Below are 21,324 nucleotides of genomic sequence, written 5' to 3'. Positions count from 1 at the left end.
GGCTATTCTTCTAACAAGGGAAATCGTCATTGGTTGGTAGAAAAGAACACGTAGATTGGAGTGACAGACACACTACCAAAACATGCTACTTAAATTCCTCCTTTTTTTTTGCAGAGCAGACATAAAAACTCCTAGGGCTTGTCTAGACAACAAATCACAGTACAAGTTTGCCATTAAGTTAAAAAGAAATATGTTATTTGATATGGGTCATACACTCTTGCTGTAATGTAACTTTTCAAGCCACTGAATCATTGGTTTCACTATAATATTTAGTCATCAATCCAACAATGTGTGAAATGTGTTGTTTTATTAATATAACTGATGTACACACGTTTAGACATGTTATGATCAATTTTGCATTTAAATATACCATTTCCTGCAGTGTGCTGTATGAAATTGACAATTATATTACAGTCTTGACTCAGGCAACATAACCTCAATGGGATAGAAAGCTGTGAGCAAGAAATCCGAGGGGTGGCGCTGTTTTGTCACCAGGACAAGCCTGAATTTCTCAATCCAGTCTAACCTGAACTCAGTTTTTGCATACTGGGGTCCATCTGAGGACTGTACTAGACTCAGGTACCTGCAGAGACAATTTGAAGAGACAGTTATTATGACAAGTAAAGACAGGTTTGTGACAGAAATAACATGAGAACCAGGAGATATGAGAACCAAGACTGAGTCGGAAATATATCTGCATTTGATTATTAATTTTATTTTGCAGAGATGTCTGTCTTGTGGAGATGTATATTTCATATTCATGACCAGTTTTATTATGGAAGGGTTGAGCAAAGGTTGAAATTGGATTACATAGTTGCATTTTTAGTTATGGTGGAGGTTTGACTTGCACTTGTCTACCTCTCTTCCTGTAAAAGCTCCTTGTTCATTAGCTGTGCACTGAGCCCTGGCTTCACATCCTCCAACTGGCTCTTCACAGTTTCAAACAAGTCCACCTCCATCATATTAATGACCAGGTGCTTTCCAAACCTGTAAAACATAACCACCATATTTCTTATTAGCCTCTTCATCTACATACCTCCAGACATTTATCTCCTTCTCCCTATCTCTCTTTCTTGCTGTCTCTCTCTTACCTGATGGCCCCTAACAGAGCCATCCTCAGTTTCTCAGGCTGCATGTTTTCAGGGTTCATGGCATCCAGGTAGTTAGTGTCTCTGTACCTCAGAAATGTGGCAGCCTGACCAGAGGGATCCACAAGCAGAGGCCATCTTTCTCCCAAACAGACAGATTTTTTAATGACTAAAACATGTGGGTGTATAATGTTGTGTTCATATAGTTAAAGGGGGAGTTAAAAAACAGTTTCAAACCCATGTTAGAAGAACAGGGCAATATAGACAATGAAGGTACAGGTAAAGGTCAGCTCTGAATCTCATAATAACAGTTTGACAATGCTCCATGACCTGCCATCCTGTTTGATCTTGTCTCCCACGTCTTTGAGAAGAACGTCATTAAGATCACGAACCAAGCAACAAGTCCTCCCATGGGCAACAACAGCATCTGAACTCAAAATATCACACAACTCTGGGAAAAGGTCCTGGTAAATGACTCAAAAGAAAAGTGTTTGCATGTACATGTATGTGTGTGTCTTTGAGACAGAGATTAAGACTGAAAGAGAGAGAGAGAAAGAGGTGTGACAGTACACACCTCCACCTGACTGCTCTCTCAGTGTCAGTTTAGCGAGGGATAGTTGATCAGCAGCCAGCTGAGCAGCCATTTGAGTCTTCATAAATACATCCTCTGTGTCATGAACCACCTGTTCAACACACACACACACACACACACACACACATACTCAACATGAGTCAGTCCAAAGGCAATGAGATAAGAGCTATTTACTCAAGTTTTAGAGTTACCTGCAATGTGACTTTTGCTTGTTCCACACCCTTCCTCTGACATTTATTATGCTCTGTAATCCGCTTATTCAGCTCTACATTGGCCTTCTGCGCCTTAACATGCAAATTAACATGCAAAAAAAAGGCAGGAACAGAGTGATGACACATGCATTATTGTGTTAACTTGGAATCATTGGCTCCATATGTTACCTCTCTCTGGGATCGCTCATACTTTTTCTGGAGCTGCGCCACCTCTCCTGTCAAACTGGGGGAAAACACAGGCCATTATTCCTTTGCACAAAACCCCCTATCAGTGAACAATAGGGGAAGAAAAGTCAGCTATCCTCCACTGCTTTATCTTTCCAGGATATTTGACAGCAAAGAGAGAAGGAGAAAATACTAAATAGGAATGCCAGGAGATTAAAATAGCTGGACATGCTTGGGAGCTGGACATGCTTGGACACTTATGTATTTCTAAATAAATGTTTTGTTTGCAATTGCTCATCTAGATTCTAAAAGGATCTGCATGGGTGGAGTTGTGGTGGAAATGCGTTGTGTCTCTCACCAGTCAGTCTCTGCCTCCTTTAACTTTTGCTCCTCCTCAGTGCTCCTCTGTTGTTTTTCCCTCATATTTTTTAGCATGCAGTCAGTGATGCTCAGGTCCCAGCCTTCTAGGATTGATACCAAGGCCTCACCAGATGCCACCTTCAATATAAACACAGAGATTTTGCCTAAAACACACAGTCAACGCACAAAATAAAGTAAAATAGGCCACACACACTAGACACACTAATGCTCACCTGCGCTGGGGTGCTGCCATCATCTGCGTAGATTCTTGGGTCCGCCCCCAACTGCAGAAGGGTTTGCACTGCCGCAAGGTGACCCCCAAAGGCAGCTCTAAAGATTGGTGTCCGTCCAAACGCACCCTAGAATACATCATTGCCTGAAACAATTCCACACCTGCCCCTCTCCACGTGTGAAAGTGTGTCTAGGTGCTCTCACCTGTGTGTTAACGTCTGCACCTCTCTTTACCAATAGAGTGATGACCTCAGGCTGACCCCCTGCTCCTGCCTCCGACACAGCCGTGTTGCCGTTGGCATCCGTGATATTTATCATGCGGAGCTGATTGAGCAGCTGTTGGCGTTTGCTTGTTTTCTCAACCCCAAGGCCACGCTGTGTGTCCCTCTCAGATGCCTACAGCAAGTAAAGGAAAAGGATAATCATCTTGTCAGATTCAACAACTGTCACCTACTGTTCAGAAGTACGTCAAACTCACTTCCTTGAGAACTGTTAAGACCACTTCTGTCTCCCCATCAAAAGCTGCTTCCAGAAGGCGTCTCTGAAGGAACTGCTCTTCCTTCTTCTTCTTTCTCTCCTCCTCCTCCTTCCTTTTCTCTTGCTGTGCCTCCTCTTGTTTCCTTCGCACTATTGCCACAAAAGCCTTCAGACAAATAAAAAAACATTGAATTCAAGGATAACACAAAGTTAAATGTTACGAAATGTTATGTTTATCGTAATCAGCAATGACTTTCTATTAATCTATTATATCATACTAACCTCTTTCTCCAAGCGTTCCATTAGATCCTCATAGTCCTGCTTTTTTTTCTGTTTTCGTTCTAGTTCCCTCTTGGCCAGCAGCCTCCTTACAGCACACTGAATGGTCACTGCAGCTTGCTGCTCTCGCCTCAGCTCCACATCTACCAAAAGAGTAGGTGTGTAATTGTGGCCAAAACATTGTGCAGTATAATTCAACACTACAGTATCTAGTGTAACCTCAGTGCAGATTCTTTGAATAGTTTACCAATGTCTATGTCTTGTGACACTCATTCCAGCCTGGTGTTTAGCTTGACCTTAGGAGTTTGTTTATTACAGTGATTTTAGATTCAACTACAGTACATACCAATACTTGCACGGCCAAAACATTTATTTATTTAAACATTTTTTGTGTGATACAGAAAAGAGCAGGGAAGGAACTTTCTTGTTGATCTAATAAAAAGGCCCTATGGTATGGCCCTATGGTATGTTGTGAGACAACATATGAATGAACAAGTGTATGTCATTTTTCATGCTGCTACAGTTCTTACTTCTCTATGTGCACTGGATGGGTGTTGCCTAGGGGGAAACAATGAGAGATTGTTTTCAGGCCCTCACTTGAATTACATCATGTCCTTTACTTAGTTACACCAGACTCCTCCTTGTTTAACCCTTCTTGCAAAGTGTAACTAAGGTTTATGAGCTAAGTAATGTCCAAAATGTACACAAAGGGCCAGTAGAGAGGTAGGAGGGATGTTTAGAGACAGAGAAATACGGTATAAACACAAATCTAATCTAATGTTGTAAGATATCACTGGGTGAAGATCCACTAGTATCTGAATAGAATCCACCTCAATTTAAAAAAAACAAGTGGTCTGTTAATAATGGAAGATGGTGAATACATCATATAGATGGAGTGATGCAAAACTGTACTTTTCTTTGATAGTGTTGTGAGCACTGTCTCTGTCAAGGGGGTAACACCTCTGGACTTGTCAGCTGTGCTTTTGGACTGGCCACCTTGTGCCACCTTGGTGCTCATTCTGCTTTGTGGAGATGCTCCTTTTTCAGGGGTACACAAAGAGACATTGAACATCATCACTGTATGACAAACGAGATGTTTGCTATATGTTGTCATGAAATTTCCTTGTGAGTAGGCCTATAAGAAACTCAAACGTATCCAGATGGGCATATAGTGTAAATACAAATTTCAGTAATCCAGATGACATGGCCTCCTACAGATTATTTATAGGCCTAAAAGTTCACACAAATTGTTTCATTGGTCACCAACCCAATCCAGTACTGTAAACACCCATCTCTCTGTATCCAGAGCTGTGCTTTCATACTGTACCGGTCTTTGAGGTTTGAGTTGCTCTCTTTAAGGGTGCCTTGGCTCCAGCCTTCCCAGAAGATGTCATTTTTCGGGAGCTCATGTTTAGGTCATTAGAAAGAGGGTGGGTTCTGAGAATGGGAAAATGTCTTTAGGCTACCCAAGCTAGCTAGTTAACTTGCATAATGAGAAGAGCCAGAACTTTTTACTTGGCGTACAGAAACTCTGACGCTCACTGGTCGCCGTAGTAACACAACAATCCTCCCTCTCTCGCACACTGCCAAATCATCTGAAAATCTGGATAAGAGAACGGCTCTGGAATCTGAGCATTTTGTGGACTGCTGAAAATGTGATAATGCATTGTGCCACACTATTGGCCACAAACCATATTTTCTGTATTTCCCTAGCCTACTGTAGTGTAGCGCTAGATAGTTCGCACTCGACTCGGTCAGGGACTCGCTCATTTCGGGAAGCCTTGGGGACATCTAACTTGGACAGTGCGCAAGGCGGGGCAACATTGACGACAGTGTCTTGGCCACAGAATCTTCATTCTTGCCTCAAGCATGAAAATAAACTGGTTTGGCCTGCGAAGATGATAAAGCTACGCAACAGAGCTCTTTCACAAGACGTTCACCGGTAGGCTATGTGACTAGAAAAATAACTGACGACGAGGATAATAGACTAGGCTACGTGAGTTGAAGAAGAAACGTAAACGAAAAGAATCTTTACGTCGATCTGAGAGGTGAGTAGCCTACTATTTACACTTTTGAGGAAAACTAAAATAAACATGGCAAGTTGTTGTACAAGACGAATATCACTTCGTTTTGTTTTAACCGAAAGACGTGTTCAATACAGTAAGGGTAGCCTACCATGTTGTCAGACAGTAGCTTCAAGATAGCCTATCGTTTCGTAGTTTAGACAGTTTGTATGGATTCAATTATAATTGTTCTTTTGTCAGTATAGTACCCAGTTTATTGTACCTAAAATGTTAGACTATGTTGTTCCATACACTACAGACTTCTAGGTAAACTATTGTATGTTTTCCCCCATAATAAAATATGAACTTGCTGGTGAATTTGATTCCGTTTGGACAAGGGGAGGAGGTACATTCGTTGGTATTATTGTTTTAACCTTGTGACACAATCTTTTCAAGTTTCTGGGTCAGGGGTTACTTAGGGACAGAGTTCGGGAAGTGATTTTAAACGTGTTATTTCAGTATGCCTGTCTGTGACCAACTCAATATCCTCTTGTTTAATGTGGAAGTGTGGTCTCTGGCAAGCAATTATGATCCAAGTGTATGTCCATGCAGTGAAACATGTTTTTAATTTTATTTTGTATGTGTATTTGTATCCTTAGATCACTATGGCCCACCGCTCTCAATGTTCATCAGCTGGTGATAACCCTCTGGACCCTCATTATCTGCCTCCCCACTATCGAGAGGAGTATCGCCTGGCAATTGATGCACTTGTAGAGAAAGACTTGGAGAGCTATTATGGTTTTCTCCAGAATGCAAATGTGGTTGACTTCCTTTCTAGACAGGAGGTTAAGTACATTAAGCACACAACACAGATGCCACATCAGAGCACACAGCCTGAGCTGTGTGCACCTGAGCTGTACCTGGGCCCTGGGGGTGAGGGATCTTCAGACACATACTGGCCCATGCACTCTGACTTGGATGCACCTGGCCTTGACCTCGGCTGGCCCCAACAGCATCGTTTCATCGGCCCCACAGAAGTCACCACACTGGTGAACCCATCTGAGCCTGATATGCCCAGTATCAAAGAACATGCTCGTCGACTTATTAAGAATGCTCAACAAGTAAATTTTTATTTTATTTTTTATTCATAACATGTTTATGCTACTTATTCCTCAAAGGAAAGGCAACATTTCAGTCTTATATAAATAAGTCTGAAATTAAATGAATGCGTGTGGCTGATTAGCGAGTGGACTGCGTTGTGTTTAAGACATGACACGTCAGATCAGTGTCGTCAGCTTTTTACTACAAACTGTTTGCCTATAATATACTGGTTTCTAATTAAATGTTCATTGGTTCTCTGCAGCTGGTAGCCGTGGTCATGGACATGTTTACAGATGTTGACATCTTTGCTGATATTCTGGACGCTGCCGGGCGAAATGTTGCAGTCTATATCCTTCTGGATGAACATAATGTGCACCATTTTACTAACATGGTTTCCAATTGCCGGGTAAATTTGGAGAATATTCCGGTGAGTCTGTGTATAAAATGATTTCTTGTTTTTGTCAGTTAAACTCCTAAAATGTTACTATTTAAAGGGTAAATGCATGGACATTTTATGGAATTTATTATGGTGTGTTGCTGCCACCTAGAGAAAATAGACTCTCCCATGTTCTTATATTTAGCACTAAAATTCCCCGAAAATGATCTGAAAAAACTATGCATTTGTGGAAATTAAGGGCTATTTTTATTAGTCATTGTTCCTGGGATTGTTTTTATTACTTTTTTTTTTATTACAGTTAATGCGAGTGAGAACAGTGTCTGGCTTGACCTATTACTGTCGAACTGGGAAATCCTTCAAGGGCCAGATGATGAATAGATTCTTGCTGACAGACTGTAGGGCAGTGCTGAGTGGAAATTACAGGTGAGAATAAAACAAACAAGAGATGTACTGTATTATTTTTTTTATCAAAATCTGAGTAGAAAGGATATTTAACCCTCGTGCTGCCTTCGGGTCACATGACCCAAAGGTTCACAACGAACCATCGTTGTGTTTACCCAATTTCACCCAATACAAAAACAAATACAAATAATTTTCTTTTAACCATTGCAATGTGGGGGGTCTGAGACAGCCCGACAGTTAAAAGAAAATGCTTCACTTTGTTTTTGTATGAGGTAAATTTGTCGCAATACGACAGTGGGTCACAATGACTGATGGGTCAGAATGACCCGAAGATAACACAAGGGTTAATCTTGTATTAATTGCATTACAATCAAATATACATTTTTTATTTTTCAGCTTTATGTGGTCATTTGAAAAGATTCACCGCTGCATAGCTCACCTTTTCCTTGGACAGCTGGTGACTACTTTTGATGAAGAATTTCGTATTCTCTTTGCCCAGTCCCAACCTTTGATATTTGAAAATGTACTATCTCCAATGCCAGACTTCAGCAGCTTGTCTGACAGGCTAAGCAGCACTGATCAGACACCATTATTCAGAGATCCTAGAAAAGTCCTGCCCATAGGAAGCACTGGCTCTATGGAATGGGCCAGACATTCCTTTGATGAGCGAATGTACTTAGACCAGAAACAGATGGCTCTCAGGAAGCACAAGTCTAGTGTCCACAGGTCACTAGACCAAGGACAGTTGGAAATGTACAACTCTTCCCAGCATTTGAGAATGGATCCATCTCTTATTGAGCAAGGTTACCCTATGGTCCCCTCTCCCAACACAATGGACTCAAATGAATTTAAAAGTCACAGTTTTGCTGAGGGCGCTCATGGCAGAGTCCCATCATATCGATTCATGCAGCACCAGACCATGCAGGGCTTTGAGACCCAGGGGAGGCAGATGCACAGAGAACAACAAAGGGAACACCCTCTGTACCAGAGAGCAGGACCAGAACCAGGTTATGCTGGCTATGATAAGTTCAGGGGTTATGGGTATCCTTCGATGGATCAGTATACACAAGCTGAATACCCACCAGAAATGGAGCCTGAGCCCTATGACCCTGTACTCAATTATTTGTCATCCACCAGTTATTTAGCGATGAACGACGACTCATGCAAAGCAGCTTCAGGGGAGATTTCACTTGGTCTACCACATCCAAAAAGAATAAGTATCGGACAGCCATATGCCTGTCGGCGCTCCCCAACACAGAAAATGCCTTCTGAACAAAATGAGTTCTTCCAGCAGCCCAACATGGATCACGAAACACCAGACCTTAATGCCAAACAGGGTATGCGAGATTGGAGGATCAGCTCATATCTCAGTGCTTTTGATGATACAGGAGATGAAGATGTGTCAATGCAACCACCCATTGGGATTGACCCTTTTGAAGAGCCTCTGAAACATATACAAGTCGAGTCCTCAGGTCCAGTGCTGTCAGACTCAATGTTTCGTACTAAAGAAATACCTAAGTTTCAAACAGCACCTAGAGTAAGTAAGCTCCCATATTACACCAAATCGATCCTCCCAGAGTTTAAGAAAGTGCCCGATATTGTTGTCACTATGTCATCAGAGGCTGATACAACACCATCAGAGTCATCATCGACTACAGAAGCGGAAAAGACAGAGGAGGTGGAGGTTAAGGAACCCAAAGAGATCTGTGTAAAAAGGGAAGAGTCTTTCCGCAAGAGTTACAATGCAGCAGTCCAGAGGAGTTCTAGGCTGAGATCCTCACTAATATTTAGCTCTCAACTCGAGCAGCATTTCTCCCAAGACACGCAAACTACCTCTGGACAGCATGATGAGGAAACGAGCAAGAATGAAAATGACCAATTCAAATTACCCTTTGCCTCTCCGATGCTGGTAAAACGGAGATCCTTCACCCGGGAACCTTTTGAATGGAGCCGTTACGTAAAGTCAGTAGGTACTGACAGCACAATCACTGAGTCTTCCAAATCTGATGACTTAGTCCATGATACAGGTGTAACGGAATTACCTAAAGTTCTTCCTGATGACAAAGAGATAAAGAAACAACCAAAACCTACTGAAGTGGAGCAAACAGTTTTACCGGCAGTACCGCCACCCAAGCGCTCTCAAGATGAGCAACTGAAAACTATGAAAATAGAACTGAAAACCGAACAACTAACACACTCAACCAAGCCATTTTCAAGCAGTATGACCTATGTAGACATGAGTGATCCAGATAGTAGACTTATGTTTTTCAAAGAGTTAGCTGCCAAGCGAAAAGCTGAAAAGAATGCACCACTGGTGAACATCCCTGAAAAGGCTTGTATAAAGACTGATCACTCAGTAACCACAAGTGACCAAAGAACCGAAACCGCATCCCAAAAGGTAGAGCCTGGACTCTCTGAAGTTCCAAAAACAACAGTAGAAGCTGCCATCAATATATCAGCCAAGCCAGCAAAAATAGATAGAACACCTGAGACAACATCATTTTCTCAGGAGATAAAGAGCAAGATGTCAACAGTAACATGTGAACAATCAAATCTTAATCCCAATGAGGCCTTTAAACCTAAGGAGCAGGATCCAAATATTCCCCCAAATGTCTCTCAACCCCTTAACAGAGTTGTCTCTAGTAATGAGGGAGTACTTCCAGGTTCTACTGATGCTGAGAAGATTGAATTGAAGAGAAACCAGATTGTAAGAGAAATAAAGCAAAATGATCCTACTACCTCAAATAGTACCTTTGTGGGCTCAAACACAATTGAAAAGCAGTGTAGACCACCTGACAGCAGTTCAACAGGCTCATCAATCAACCCTATCTCTTCAGTATCATCACCCTCTCCCAATCAATCAACACAAATTGAAATTTCCTCATCTCATCCACCCACACAATCCAATATGCTATCATCTCTTCATCCCACTCCTGTTTCAAATGACTCAGCTAAAACTTTAACCTCAACAAAATGCAGTGAAAGTCTCACTAAAGGGACAATCATAGATTATACACCATCTTTGAATGAGCCCAGTTCATCAGTTTCACCCCAAACAGACCACTTATTTCCACCTAATTCATCTCCTCAGTGTGTCCCAGGAACAAAACCATGTCCACCAACTATTCCATCAGAATCTGGCACCTCAACCCTTTCCATTCCTTTGGAGTCCAGTCAGTCGGCTAGTCCCGATGAGTCTGTTTTGCCAATCAACCCTGAAGAAACTAAAGCCAATGAATCTCAAAGTTCCCTTCCAGTCAAACCACCATTTAAAACCAAAAAAGGAGGATCCAGCTCCTCTACACCACCCCATACAGAACGCATCTCTGCTCCACAGCCCAGCTTAGCAACATTAGAAACCAGTTCTACTCCTCATCCTGCTCCCTCATCAACAAGTTCTACTCTTCATCCTGCTCCCTCAGAAACTCATTCTACCACTCATCTTGTTACCCCAGGAACAAGTTCTACTCTTCATCCTGCTCCCACAGCAGCAAGTTTGACTCTTCATCCTGTTACCCCAGAAACAAGTTTGACTCCTCATCCTGTTACCCCAGAAACAAGTTTGACTCCTCATCCTGTTACCCCAGAAACAAGTTCTACTCATCATCCCGTTACACCAGGACAAAGTTCTACTTCTCACCACGTTACCCCAGGAACAAGTTCTACTCCTCATCCTGTTACCCCAGAAACAAGTTTGACTCCTCAGCCTGTTACCCCAGAAACAAGTTCGACGACTCCTCCCGTTACCCCAGAAACAAGTTCTACTCATCATCCTGTTACACCAGGACAAAGTTCTACTTCTCACCATGTTACCCCAGGAACAAGTTCTACTCCTCATCCTGTTACCCCAGAAACAAGTTTGACTCCTCAGCCTGTTACCCCAGAAACAAGTTTGACGACTCCTCCCGTTACCCCAGAAACAAGTTCTACTCCTGCTACCTCAGCAGCAAGTTCGACTCCTCATCCTGTTGGCACAGGAACCAGCTCAACTTTACACTCTGTTTCCTCTTCCACTAGCTCCAACCCACATCCTGATTCCCCAAAAGCTAGCTCCACTCTACATCCTGTTGCCTCAGCAAACAGCTCCACTCCTCATCCTGTTCTCTTTTCAACCAGTTCCACTACCCTATGTCAAGAAAATACCCCCGAATCACAAACACAACATAGCTCTCTGTCAGAAACAACTCAGAACGAATCTCTCTCTCCAATAATGACAGATGTTTCTTGCTATACTGCAACAGAATCATGTTCTTCCCCCGAATCTCACTCTGACAGTGTCTTAGTTGCGTCTTCTGAGAATTACAAAACAGAGGTCACCACTCCCGAGATCAGCCCAACCCCAGACAAATCCAGCTCCCTTTCAGACCCCACCTCAACAGAATCAAGTGAATCTCCCTTCCCCACACACATAGAATCATGCTCTTCATCTACGCAGACTAATTCTACTTCCTCAGTCAATACAGTTCTAACAGAGTTCAACCAAATTCCCAACTCTACTTCAGGTGAATCCAATACCCCAAATCTATCTATTGTTGTTGAAAACAATAGCCTGAATAAGGAGCCTTTAAGTGAACTTTGTGTGGAGTCAAAACCTGAAACATCTGAGGAATCTGTTTTCCATGAATCACAAATTGATGAAGCAAACGTTACCCCATCAGCTTCAGAGAGTGCATCAGATCAAGTCATTCCAATTTCACCTCAGTCAAAGAATTCAAAAGTAAGCCAGTCCCGCTACCATTCATCTACTGCCAATGTACTGTCAAGTAGTAACCTCAGAGATGATACAAAGATTTTGTTAGAACAGATATCTTCAAACAGCCAAAGCCGAGCAGAGCTCGCCAAAGAAACCGCTGTCACAGATGATGCCAAAGAAGATGAGGCTCACAGGGTGGGGAGTGTGGAAGAAGGGACTATTGAACGATCACAGTCCAGTAGGCAGTGTAGGACTGATCAGGAGCGGCAGAATCTGCTTAAGAAGATCAAAAGCATGCGAAAGGAGAAGAAAGTCTACAGCCGGTTCGAGGTATCTATTTTCTCCGTTAAAAAAAATACTTGGCATAAATTGACAAAATGTAGTTGAATGCCTGCCTCCCTGTGTCAACTCATGTCTTCCTTTTTGTTTTATGTGATAGATGGCACCTTAATGGGTGAAGAGAGCACAGACAAAGACCATCACACTGGACTGAAGAAAACTGTTTAATAAGCATCCTATGACTATCAGTTGATTTAAAAGCAACTGTGACATTTGTTGAAAGCATTTGCAAAGATGGACCAAAAATAAATGACTCAGAGAGGTCCATGTTCTGCTGCTCCAAAGGATCTCACACATTGTGGGCCTGAAACAGTGATTCCTATTCAGCTGAATGAATGACAACCACTCTTATAAAATATGCATCGTTGTAATCAATGATTACTTGTTACTGTCTGTGGGGGGAGTATTATAGTTGTGGGTGTGGTATGAATAAAATGTGATATAATATTTTGACAATGTGAAGTGTGCTCAAACAAAGATTTCTTCTTGAGTATTCACGTCTAGATTTTGACAACAAATTTATCTACTGTTTGTAACATTTTTGTATTCTTAACTCAAATATAAGGGAAAATGTACTAGGAAAGTATGCCTAAAGTGCCCTTTAGTATGCTATCTATAGGTGCTGACTTGCTTTACTAGACTGGCCAACCAAAACATGTCAATGAGCATATAGTCCTTTAGTTACTGTGTCTATACAGCTTACTGCTGTCTTTTCTGCTCAAAATAAAGTGAATGTTTATTATAGAAGCTGTTTTTAGCCTTCTTTGTGTAATCTCTTGATTTTGGATGTACCTTCTGATTGTGTGAAAATCATTCATAACACACTGTAATAATGTCTCCCACATCTGGCAAACTCGTGGTAGGAATCAGCAGACACTAAGCTCCTTGACTCCTGTAACTTGTTGCCCTCTTCCCCTTTAAAGTATGTGTTTTAAAGTGAAGCACATGCGCTGAAGCAATTTCCCTTCCTCTCTGAATCATATTATCTTCATTTGACGAGGCAGCCATTCTGATGCAGCTGATGTTAAGCACAGCCCTTACTGCAGTATACTGGTGTCTTCCCCCATGGTGTGCTGCTTTTGGCCATATGATTGCCATATCTGTAAAGTGGGACAGATATCAGGAGTCGGATCAAAGTGTAGAACAGATTTTTAATATCTCCCTGTACACCAACTCACTTGGACCAATCATCACCTCCCATGGCTTCTCCTACCACTGCTACGCTGATGACACGCAGCTGTACCTGTCGTTCCCCCCGACTGATCCGGGGATCTCAGCTAGGATTGAGGCCTGCCTCACAGACATCTCCGCCTGGATGACCAAGTACAGCCTCCAGCTGAACCTCGCCAAAACAGAACTTCTCATCATCCCGGCCAAACCCTCCATCTCCCACGATCTCTCAATCACCATGGGATCTGCGACGGTGACCCCTTCATCCTCTGCCAGGAACCTCGGGGTTACCATGGATGACAAGCTCTCCCTCACTGCCCACATTGCTGCAGTCTCCCGGTCGTGTAGATTCACCCTCTACAACATCCGGAAGATCAGGAGATACCTGTCTGAGCATTCCACCCAGCTGCTAGTCCAAGCACTTATCCTCTCCAAGTTGGACTACTGCAACTCACTGCTCGCCGGTCTCCCAGCATGCGCAACCCGCCCTCTCCAGAGAATTCAGAAAGCAGCGGCCCGCCTGGTCTTCAATCTACCCAGACGCTCCCATGTTACCCCACTCCTCATCTCCCTCCACTGGCTTCCCATCATGGCTCGTATCAGATTCAAGACCGTGGTACTGACCTTCCGAGCGGTGAACGGGACTGCACCCGACTACATCAAGTCTCTCCTCCAGCCTTACACCACCACCCGCCACCTACGGTCTTCTTCTGACAACCGTCTGGTGGTCCCACCTCTCAAGAGCGCCAGCTCCCAACCCAAGCTCTTCTCCGGTCTGGCCCCGCAATGGTGGAATCACCTCCCCAGCTCCATCAGAGACACTGACTGACTCCCCACCTTCAAGAAAAGGCTTAAGGCTTACTTGTTCCGGGAGTACAACGGTACTTAGGAATGATTTGCTGGACCTGATGTTAGCTTCCTCCAGGAACACAATGACTCTTATTGAGGGACTTGTTGCTCTTGTTGGTTAGTTGTAACTGATTTAACTTCTTGTACTTGAATTATATTATTGTTGCTGGCTTTTTATACAGGTACACTCTTGCACTTTTTGAGGTTCATGTTGTTTACATTTACATTTATTCATTTAGCAGACGCTTTTATCAACTTTCAAGAGAGAGCTTTACAAAAGTGCATAGGTCACTGATCATAACAACAAGATAGCCCCAAACATTGCGGGCAGCCAAAACATGAGTATACATTGTGAAAAAAACAAAAACATGCCAAAGGGAAGAACCATAATAGGATGTAGTTAAACAAGTTACAGTTGAACAACATGAACCTCAAAAAGTGCAAGAGTGTACCTGTAGAAAAGCAATCAACAGTAAAATATTTCACAGCGAGTACAAGAATTTGAAATCAGTTACAACTAACCAACAAGAGCAACAAGTCTCTCAATAAGAGTCAATGTGATCCTGGAGGAAACTAGCATCAGTTCCAGCAAATCATTCCTAAGTAGCGTTGTACTCCTGTTTAATTTGTAACTTGTTTAACTACATGCTCTTATGGTTCTTCCCATTGGCACTTATTTGCTTTTCACAATGTATGCTTCATGTGTGGCTACCCGCAATGTTTTGGGGCTATCTCGTTGTTATGATCAGTGACCTATGCACTTTTGTAAAGCTCTCTCTTGGAAGTCGCTTTGGATAAAAGCGTCTGCTAAATGAATAAATGTAAATGTAATAAGCAGGTTCCAAAAGTACAACAGGGTTATCCAACTTTGTGGTCAAAATCATCAGGAAAAGAGGGGCAAAGGAAATCCATAGGAGAGTGTTCAGGATCAGGCTACAGCACACAGGAGCAGAAAGAATGATCCAGGTAACTGGGTCGGGATACATAGGAAAGAGTCAGGAACTGGAACACTGGCTAAGGTAAATCCAGGGACATTAGGTGATCTATATATACAGGTGGTAATATTAACTCAAAGCAGGTGTGTGAGAAGTGGGTGTGATTAGAATTTGGCAGATTATGACCTCTGGTGGTGAACACGGTGCAGGCAACCTGAACAGACTCAGTTGTCCAGTTCCTGGACAATGTCAATTAAAGACAATGTGCAATTACACTAAAAGTACAGTAGGAACTTCCTGGGTGTGTTCCTGTCCTGGTCTTGTCTCGCTCTCTCATGGCTCCCTGGCCTACACCTCCTGATTTACCTTCCAATCAACCAGCTGTTGTCCATGTGTGATTACCCTGCACTGTACTGTATGTTTGCTCCATTTGTCAATCCCTGTTGGTTCCTTTTTGTGTTGTGAGTATTTCCGCTGTGTACCTGTTTGAGAAATAAATACTTTGTTTCTAGAAAATCCTGCCTTGACAGATTGTCTATCCATGCTTGTTTCCACCCTCCTGCATCTCACTGTGACAGTTTGTTTAATGAATATGCACATTTTCTTAATGGGAGGGGGCTTCTTCTTACAAACCCAGACATTAAACAAACCTGATATTTTAACATGCTGAGATGGTTTGGATACATGGATTTCCTTTGTATATCTTGGCTAAACTTGGGCATTGACTTGTGTAGCAATTCACAACTGACCTTCGCATTTTCAACCTTTGCTCTGTTGCTCTTACTTACATTAACTAAAGTTGACCATTCATCTTTCAGTCACAACTTCAGTCAGTATTTTTCCAGAAATGGAAGAGGAACCACTTAAGTTTAAACCTGGACTGCTGTCTTATAAAGGCTTAAATCTTATTAGGAATGTTCACAAGGAAAGTTATCTTGATTCTCTGCCGGAAATAGAAATCCAGGACAGTGACATTTTTGTCATTACCTATCCAAAGTCAGGTAAACCTGTATTTCTACTTGTTATCTTAAGATTCTTGACTTCATTAAATATTTGATAGGGCCTAGATATGTGTGTTACATGTGCATCATGCTAACCAAATTGCACTAAATAATTTCATTGTGTCCTGTAACATTCAACAGGGACAACATGGATGCAGTATGTTCTTGCATTAATGTTCCACAGTGATGAATTGGTGGGAGATCACAATAAACACGCCATGAGAATTGTACCATGGATAGAGGTAGAAATGGATCACAGTACAACACGTTTACCAAGACTGTTTGCCTCTCACCTTTTACCTAGTCTTCTACCCCAAGGGTTAAGAAAGAGGGGAAAGGTACGTGATACAGTAGTTATAAACTTGTTTATATAGCCTATGATTATTCCTTCATTGCCTTTTTGTCATGACTGACACATGCTTACTCTGTGTGTTAGATTATCTACTTTGCAAGAAACCCCAAAGACGTGGCAGTATCATTTTACCACTTCCACAATGTCAGTAGACTCCTGGAAGACAAAGAAGATTTCAACACATTTCTGGAAGAATTTGTGGAGGGAAATGGTGGGTTTATTTGGCCCTGCACACATATTATTGGTCAGTAATAATACACAAAAGTACATTAATAAATAATTTACCAGCAGTTTATCACTTGTTCTCATCCTTAATATAGTTTTTGGCAGTTTTCTTGGTTTGACCATGTTAAGGACTGGTATAGCCAAATGGACAACTTTGACATGCTATTTTTCACTTATGAAGAAATGAAGAAGGCAAGACACATACAAAACATTCTTCTAAAACATCAATGTTATTTAATTTATGAAGTTCAGAGATTTGATGAGAAAATATTAACTTTGAATATTGTACAAAATGTAAACAGTGCTTCTTGACTATTTAATTTCAAAATTTGAAACAGGACCTCAAAAGAACAATTGTAAAGGTTTCAACCTTTCTGAAGAAGTCTTTTGATGAACAAACGCTGAACATGATTGTTGAAAAGAGTTCTTTCAGTAACATGCAACTAACTCCAAATGCCAATTTGGACACAGTGTCTCCAGAACTGTTTGACAGCAGTAAAGGTCAGATGCTGAGAAAAGGTGACTGCTCACACAAATTGACATGCCTCACTTAAGTTGATTTTAATGCAGTTGAAATATGCAAACGTGACTGTTCTGTCTTCCCAGGAAAAGTTGGAGACTGGAAAACCATGTTCACTGTCGCCCAGAGTGAGAAATTTGACAAGATCTACAAAGAAAAGATGAAAGGTCTCCCTTTGGAGTTTGTTTGGGACCTATGAACAGTTTTCAATCTATAGTGCCTAACCCAAAGCTAAACAAATACAATGCGATGAAAAGGATGGATTCTGCAGTTATTTGTGGATTAAATGTAACTTTTTGTGAACAACATTTTATTGAATGATGAAAAACTGTCCTACCTGGTTTCATGGTTCATGAATTGAATTGTCTTACCAAACAGTTTGCAGTGTGTGAACATGACTCCTAATCACATGCCAATCTTGACTGGTTGTGAAAGTTGAAAGTCCCATACGTCATCAGGAACAGTGGGCCTCTTGTCTTGGAATGTGCTTTTGTAACCCTGCTGCTGGCGAATGTCCTTCTAAATCCATGCTACATCACACTAATCTTTCAATAAAGGGTCTTTCTTAGACAACTCATTCCCATTCACTTTTACTAGCACATGGATGAGTAGTGGAGAACTTGTATAATAACAGCTTGCATGAATTCAAAATAAAACATTTTAATAAATACATTAATATAACATGAGCGCAATGTTGAGAGCAGTTTACCACATTTTGGCTTTCAGCTGGTATGCATTTGTCATTCAGTCCCTCGCTGCCAAGGATGGAGAAAAACTACCACCTGGAATATTTGTTTATGGTGGGCCATGGAAGTACCTTACTTTCTTAAATTTGGTAAGATCTTTCATTTAGCTTCAGAGGCTGAAATTGTTATTCTATTTTATTTAATATTAACAATTTATCTTGGCAGCCTAATGTGTTTTTCAGTTGGTTCAAACAATATATAAAACAAATACAATAGATATCACAGACAAAAAATAAAAAACATAATTCCTCTTGTTAATCGACATTCAGATGTTGAGGATATTGGCACTGGTCATTAATGTCATTAATTCGAGTAATTATTTAAACTTTATATTCTGTAAACAAAATTTCAGATATTACAGATGGTGTTCTTTGGGTTAGCTACTATAAGTGACCTTCAGCCTGGAAAAAAGTCTGCTGCGCGCAATGGTCTTACCAGATGTAAAGACCTCCTCTTCTCTGTCTTTGCCTTCCCTGTAGGCATGGTGAGCAAACACTATGACTTTTAAATGAAAATGATCAGAAAGATATCTTCAACACACACAAATATATTTTTCTCTTTTTTTCCACTGTACTCAGTTTGTAGTGCTTGTTTTCTGGGTGATCTTTGCCTATGACAGGCAGCTGGTCTACCCAGCCTCATTGGATGCTTTTTTCCCTCCCTGGATGAACCATGCTATGGTCAGTATCCCCTGACCATAATCCTCAGTGATTTCACATAAATGCAGTGCCTAGTGTACAGTATATCCCAGAAACTTGGAAAATCCACAGGAGGTGTTGCAAAACATCAACGTAACTACTTAAAAATTATGTTTTCAGCACTCATTTGTTCTGCCGATTCTTCTTGGAGAGATACTGGTACAACCCCACACATACCCAAAGACTAAAAATGGCTTAGCTGCATTGGGAATTGTGGGTGTGGCTTACTTGAGCTGGTAAGTAATCATCAGCATGTTGAACAACTGATAAACATTACAACTGGCCAGTTATTAGACTGAAGTTACACCTCTGTCCCCAAACTTGTTTTTCAGGGTGATATGGGTGTACTTGTCAGTTGGGATTTGGGTGTACCCTCTTCTTGGACTCTTTAGCACAACTGGTATTGCAGGTCTCTTCTTCTTCAACATGTGTGTAGTAACACTCTTCTATCTGCTGGGACAAACAGTGAACAGCAGAGTCTGGGGTAAGTGATGGCAGGACCAGCAATACAGTCAGACACAAAAAATAATATTATTATGAACCCACCCCCACTTATTTCACTTTCTTCTTCATAGGTAAAGATAAGATGATGCTTAAGACAACATGAACATTTTCACCGTTTAATCTTTTTCAGTAAATGAAAAATGCAAAATGTAATGTAAAAATGTAAATGCAAACATGGGGAAAAGGCTTGTTCAGAGTTTGATGATCTTGGGTGTTTTGTCTTGGGAGGGTCCTTGTACAAAACCATTTGCTGAGAACTACTGTACACTGAATGCATTTTATCTCGATCTCAATCTTATAGTAATCATGTAAATTTATTTCTAAAGAAATGTACCATAATCTTCTGCATTTTGTATTATCTGTATCCTCATAGTAAAATATAATTAAATAAATACATTTTTTAAAGATTTGACAGACCTGCAGTATACCACTAGTCCACAAGTGCCTCATTGCACAATCACATAATGTTATATATTGTTATCATCATTGCTGAATAGTTGACGTGAAATCAGAAATATTACATATTTTGGTGATGATTTTTTATAAAGATTTCAACAAAAACAGATTTTTGTAGAGAACTCCATCTTGCAGAACCCTCGCTCAGGTAGAGGCCCCGCGCAGGTCTCGGTACCCCTTGAGATGGTGGAGGTAATTGGGATCTGCATCCACCAATCCAACTGACAAGATTTTGGCCAGCAAGTGAAAATCTTCATCACTCAAGTCTTTCTGCTAAAGAAAATATCCTACTGTCATTATCCAGTTCATACAAGCGCAATGTGAGCCACCACAATCTTTAAAAAGACAGAAAATCAACAACAAAAAAACTCCACCTTTTTCTTGTTGGCCAGACTTTCAGGTGATTGAGGAAGACCACCTCTACCTTGACATTTCCCCACCAAGGCATTTTGCTGCTAAAAAACAAAGGTAGGGAGGTCTATCAGACTGTTCTGATGATCTACTTGTTGCCACGAATGGGCAGGTTTTAGGTCCCAAGTTTAAGGTAAACTTATGGACATATGTCGTGTTACATGGTAAAACGCTCAAGGACTTTTTTTTCGGAAAGACACCCTCTATTGTTTTGTCATAAATGTTCATGTGTTTAGGATTATATTTAGTCTAACTTCCATTTATTGACAACTTAAACTATTTTGTTTATTTATAATATATTTCTAATTCATGACAACACAAAAACATAATGTTGATCAACAGTAAATTAATTAATAGTAGGGATTTGTACTCCAAACAATATTAAAATCATTAAGTATGCTATATTAGAAGGTTTACTCACCTCTTTCAGGCCATTTGAAAAGCAGTAGATTATAAAGATTAGGCCAATGATAATCTGAAGACATACAAATACACAATTATACTGCTATAAAATGTATTTGTAAAAAACTGAATACAAGAATCTTAATAGATTACGTACAAAACTGATGAAACTAATAGGATCAAGTCTTAAGATGTCCCTGACACACATTAAGATTTGAACTGAAAAAGTATCTTCCCATGTATTTTGATTCCACACTAACTCTTCTGGATCAGGAAAGATTTTCTTACCCCAAACATGTACAACATAGGTCTCTTTCTGTGTTCTTCTCTTGTTCGTGTGTTCCTTTTTTGTATGTGGTAAAGTCTACTGAGGTATAGTTACTGACGCTGAACAGAACATGCAATACAGGTTTCTCAGGATAGGAGTGGTAACAAAAACTGCAACAATGCCAGTCACATGATCTTTTACTACTAAATAAAGATACAATCTGGGGTACGGTATGTCTGGTAACGCACCAAGGGACAATTTATTTATTTAAAATGTAATAGAATTGATAAAAGACGTCTACTATATATGAGGGTTTATGTTTGTTGGCCAAAATACCACATGAAGTAACAGTTCAAATAAGATCGATCATTATGACAGATTATGGTCATTACACCATAGAATTAATGTTTTCTTTATAGGATTTTGGATAGCCCACTAGGAAACTCAA

General features: G+C 41.0%; 4 protein-coding genes across 5 annotated transcripts; 3 read left to right on the top strand and 1 right to left on the bottom strand.

The window, feature by feature from the left end:
• Nucleotides 1-288: 288 nt before the first annotated feature.
• On the bottom strand, nt 289-4,971 carry LOC134022460 (IQ motif and ankyrin repeat domain-containing protein 1-like). 2 transcript variants are annotated; one of them, XM_062463998.1, is made up of 14 exons: nt 4,732-4,968; nt 4,317-4,442; nt 3,408-3,547; nt 3,127-3,291; nt 2,853-3,044; nt 2,651-2,776; nt 2,416-2,555; nt 2,061-2,115; nt 1,872-1,964; nt 1,663-1,771; nt 1,419-1,515; nt 1,092-1,226; nt 859-987; nt 289-583 (listed from the first exon to the last, which is right to left on the bottom strand). In XM_062463998.1, exons 1-14 carry the CDS (start codon nt 4,811-4,813, stop codon nt 409-411), a joined length of 1,764 nt encoding a protein of 587 aa, XP_062319982.1. In that variant the 5' UTR covers nt 4,814-4,968; the 3' UTR covers nt 289-408. The 2 variants fall into 2 exon arrangements, with proteins under 2 accessions (XP_062319982.1, XP_062319983.1); XM_062463999.1 differs by lacking the exon at nt 1,872-1,964 and having other exon boundaries at nt 4,732-4,971.
• A 169-nt stretch (nt 4,972-5,140) lies between these two features.
• fam83ha (family with sequence similarity 83 member Ha) lies at nt 5,141-13,088 on the top strand. Its single transcript, XM_062463990.1, has 6 exons — nt 5,141-5,452; nt 6,067-6,528; nt 6,771-6,935; nt 7,204-7,328; nt 7,704-12,330; nt 12,440-13,088. The coding sequence occupies exons 2-6, from the start codon at nt 6,073-6,075 to the stop codon at nt 12,449-12,451; spliced, it is 5,385 nt and encodes a 1,794-aa protein (XP_062319974.1). The 5' UTR covers nt 5,141-5,452; nt 6,067-6,072; the 3' UTR covers nt 12,452-13,088.
• A 3,042-nt stretch (nt 13,089-16,130) lies between these two features.
• LOC134022459 (amine sulfotransferase-like) lies at nt 16,131-17,616 on the top strand. Its single transcript, XM_062463997.1, has 6 exons — nt 16,131-16,294; nt 16,436-16,632; nt 16,731-16,861; nt 16,967-17,063; nt 17,210-17,390; nt 17,478-17,616. Exons 1-6 carry the CDS (start codon nt 16,141-16,143, stop codon nt 17,588-17,590), a joined length of 873 nt encoding a protein of 290 aa, XP_062319981.1. The 5' UTR covers nt 16,131-16,140; the 3' UTR covers nt 17,591-17,616.
• Nucleotides 17,617-18,073: 457 nt separating this feature from the next.
• On the top strand, nt 18,074-19,658 carry LOC134022454 (androgen-dependent TFPI-regulating protein). Its single transcript, XM_062463993.1, has 6 exons — nt 18,074-18,226; nt 18,490-18,621; nt 18,716-18,817; nt 18,956-19,071; nt 19,168-19,319; nt 19,411-19,658. Exons 1-6 carry the CDS (start codon nt 18,074-18,076, stop codon nt 19,440-19,442), a joined length of 687 nt encoding a protein of 228 aa, XP_062319977.1. The 3' UTR covers nt 19,443-19,658.
• Nucleotides 19,659-21,324: the final 1,666 nt, after the last annotated feature.

Source organism: Osmerus eperlanus, chromosome 6, assembly GCF_963692335.1.
Source record: "Osmerus eperlanus chromosome 6, fOsmEpe2.1, whole genome shotgun sequence".
NCBI lineage: Eukaryota > Metazoa > Chordata > Actinopteri > Osmeriformes > Osmeridae > Osmerus > Osmerus eperlanus.
This window is presented reverse-complemented; position numbering and strand designations above follow the sequence as displayed.

Coding starts and splice junctions, on each gene's coding strand:
- fam83ha (XM_062463990.1), top strand. CDS start 6,073: ATGGCCCACCGCTCTCAATGTTCATCAGCTGGTGATAACCCTCTGGAC. Junction 6,529..6,770: donor TTATTAAGAATGCTCAACAA/GTAAATTTTTAT, acceptor GGTTCTCTGCAG/CTGGTAGCCGTGGTCATGGA. Junction 7,329..7,703: donor GTGCTGAGTGGAAATTACAG/GTGAGAATAAAA, acceptor TTTATTTTTCAG/CTTTATGTGGTCATTTGAAA.
- LOC134022459 (XM_062463997.1), top strand. CDS start 16,141: ATGGAAGAGGAACCACTTAAGTTTAAACCTGGACTGCTGTCTTATAAA. Junction 16,633..16,730: donor GGTTAAGAAAGAGGGGAAAG/GTACGTGATACA, acceptor TCTGTGTGTTAG/ATTATCTACTTTGCAAGAAA. Junction 17,064..17,209: donor CTTATGAAGAAATGAAGAAG/GCAAGACACATA, acceptor AATTTGAAACAG/GACCTCAAAAGAACAATTGT.
- LOC134022460 (XM_062463998.1), bottom strand. CDS start 4,813: ATGAGCTCCCGAAAAATGACATCTTCTGGGAAGGCTGGAGCCAAGGCA. Junction 4,443..4,731: donor AACTCAAACCTCAAAGACCG/GTACAGTATGAA, acceptor CCCCTGAAAAAG/GAGCATCTCCACAAAGCAGA. Junction 2,556..2,650: donor ATGGCAGCACCCCAGCGCAG/GTGAGCATTAGT, acceptor TTTATATTGAAG/GTGGCATCTGGTGAGGCCTT.
- LOC134022454 (XM_062463993.1), top strand. CDS start 18,074: ATGAGCGCAATGTTGAGAGCAGTTTACCACATTTTGGCTTTCAGCTGG. Junction 18,622..18,715: donor TTGCCTTCCCTGTAGGCATG/GTGAGCAAACAC, acceptor CACTGTACTCAG/TTTGTAGTGCTTGTTTTCTG. Junction 19,320..19,410: donor AGTGAACAGCAGAGTCTGGG/GTAAGTGATGGC, acceptor TCTTCTTCATAG/GTAAAGATAAGATGATGCTT.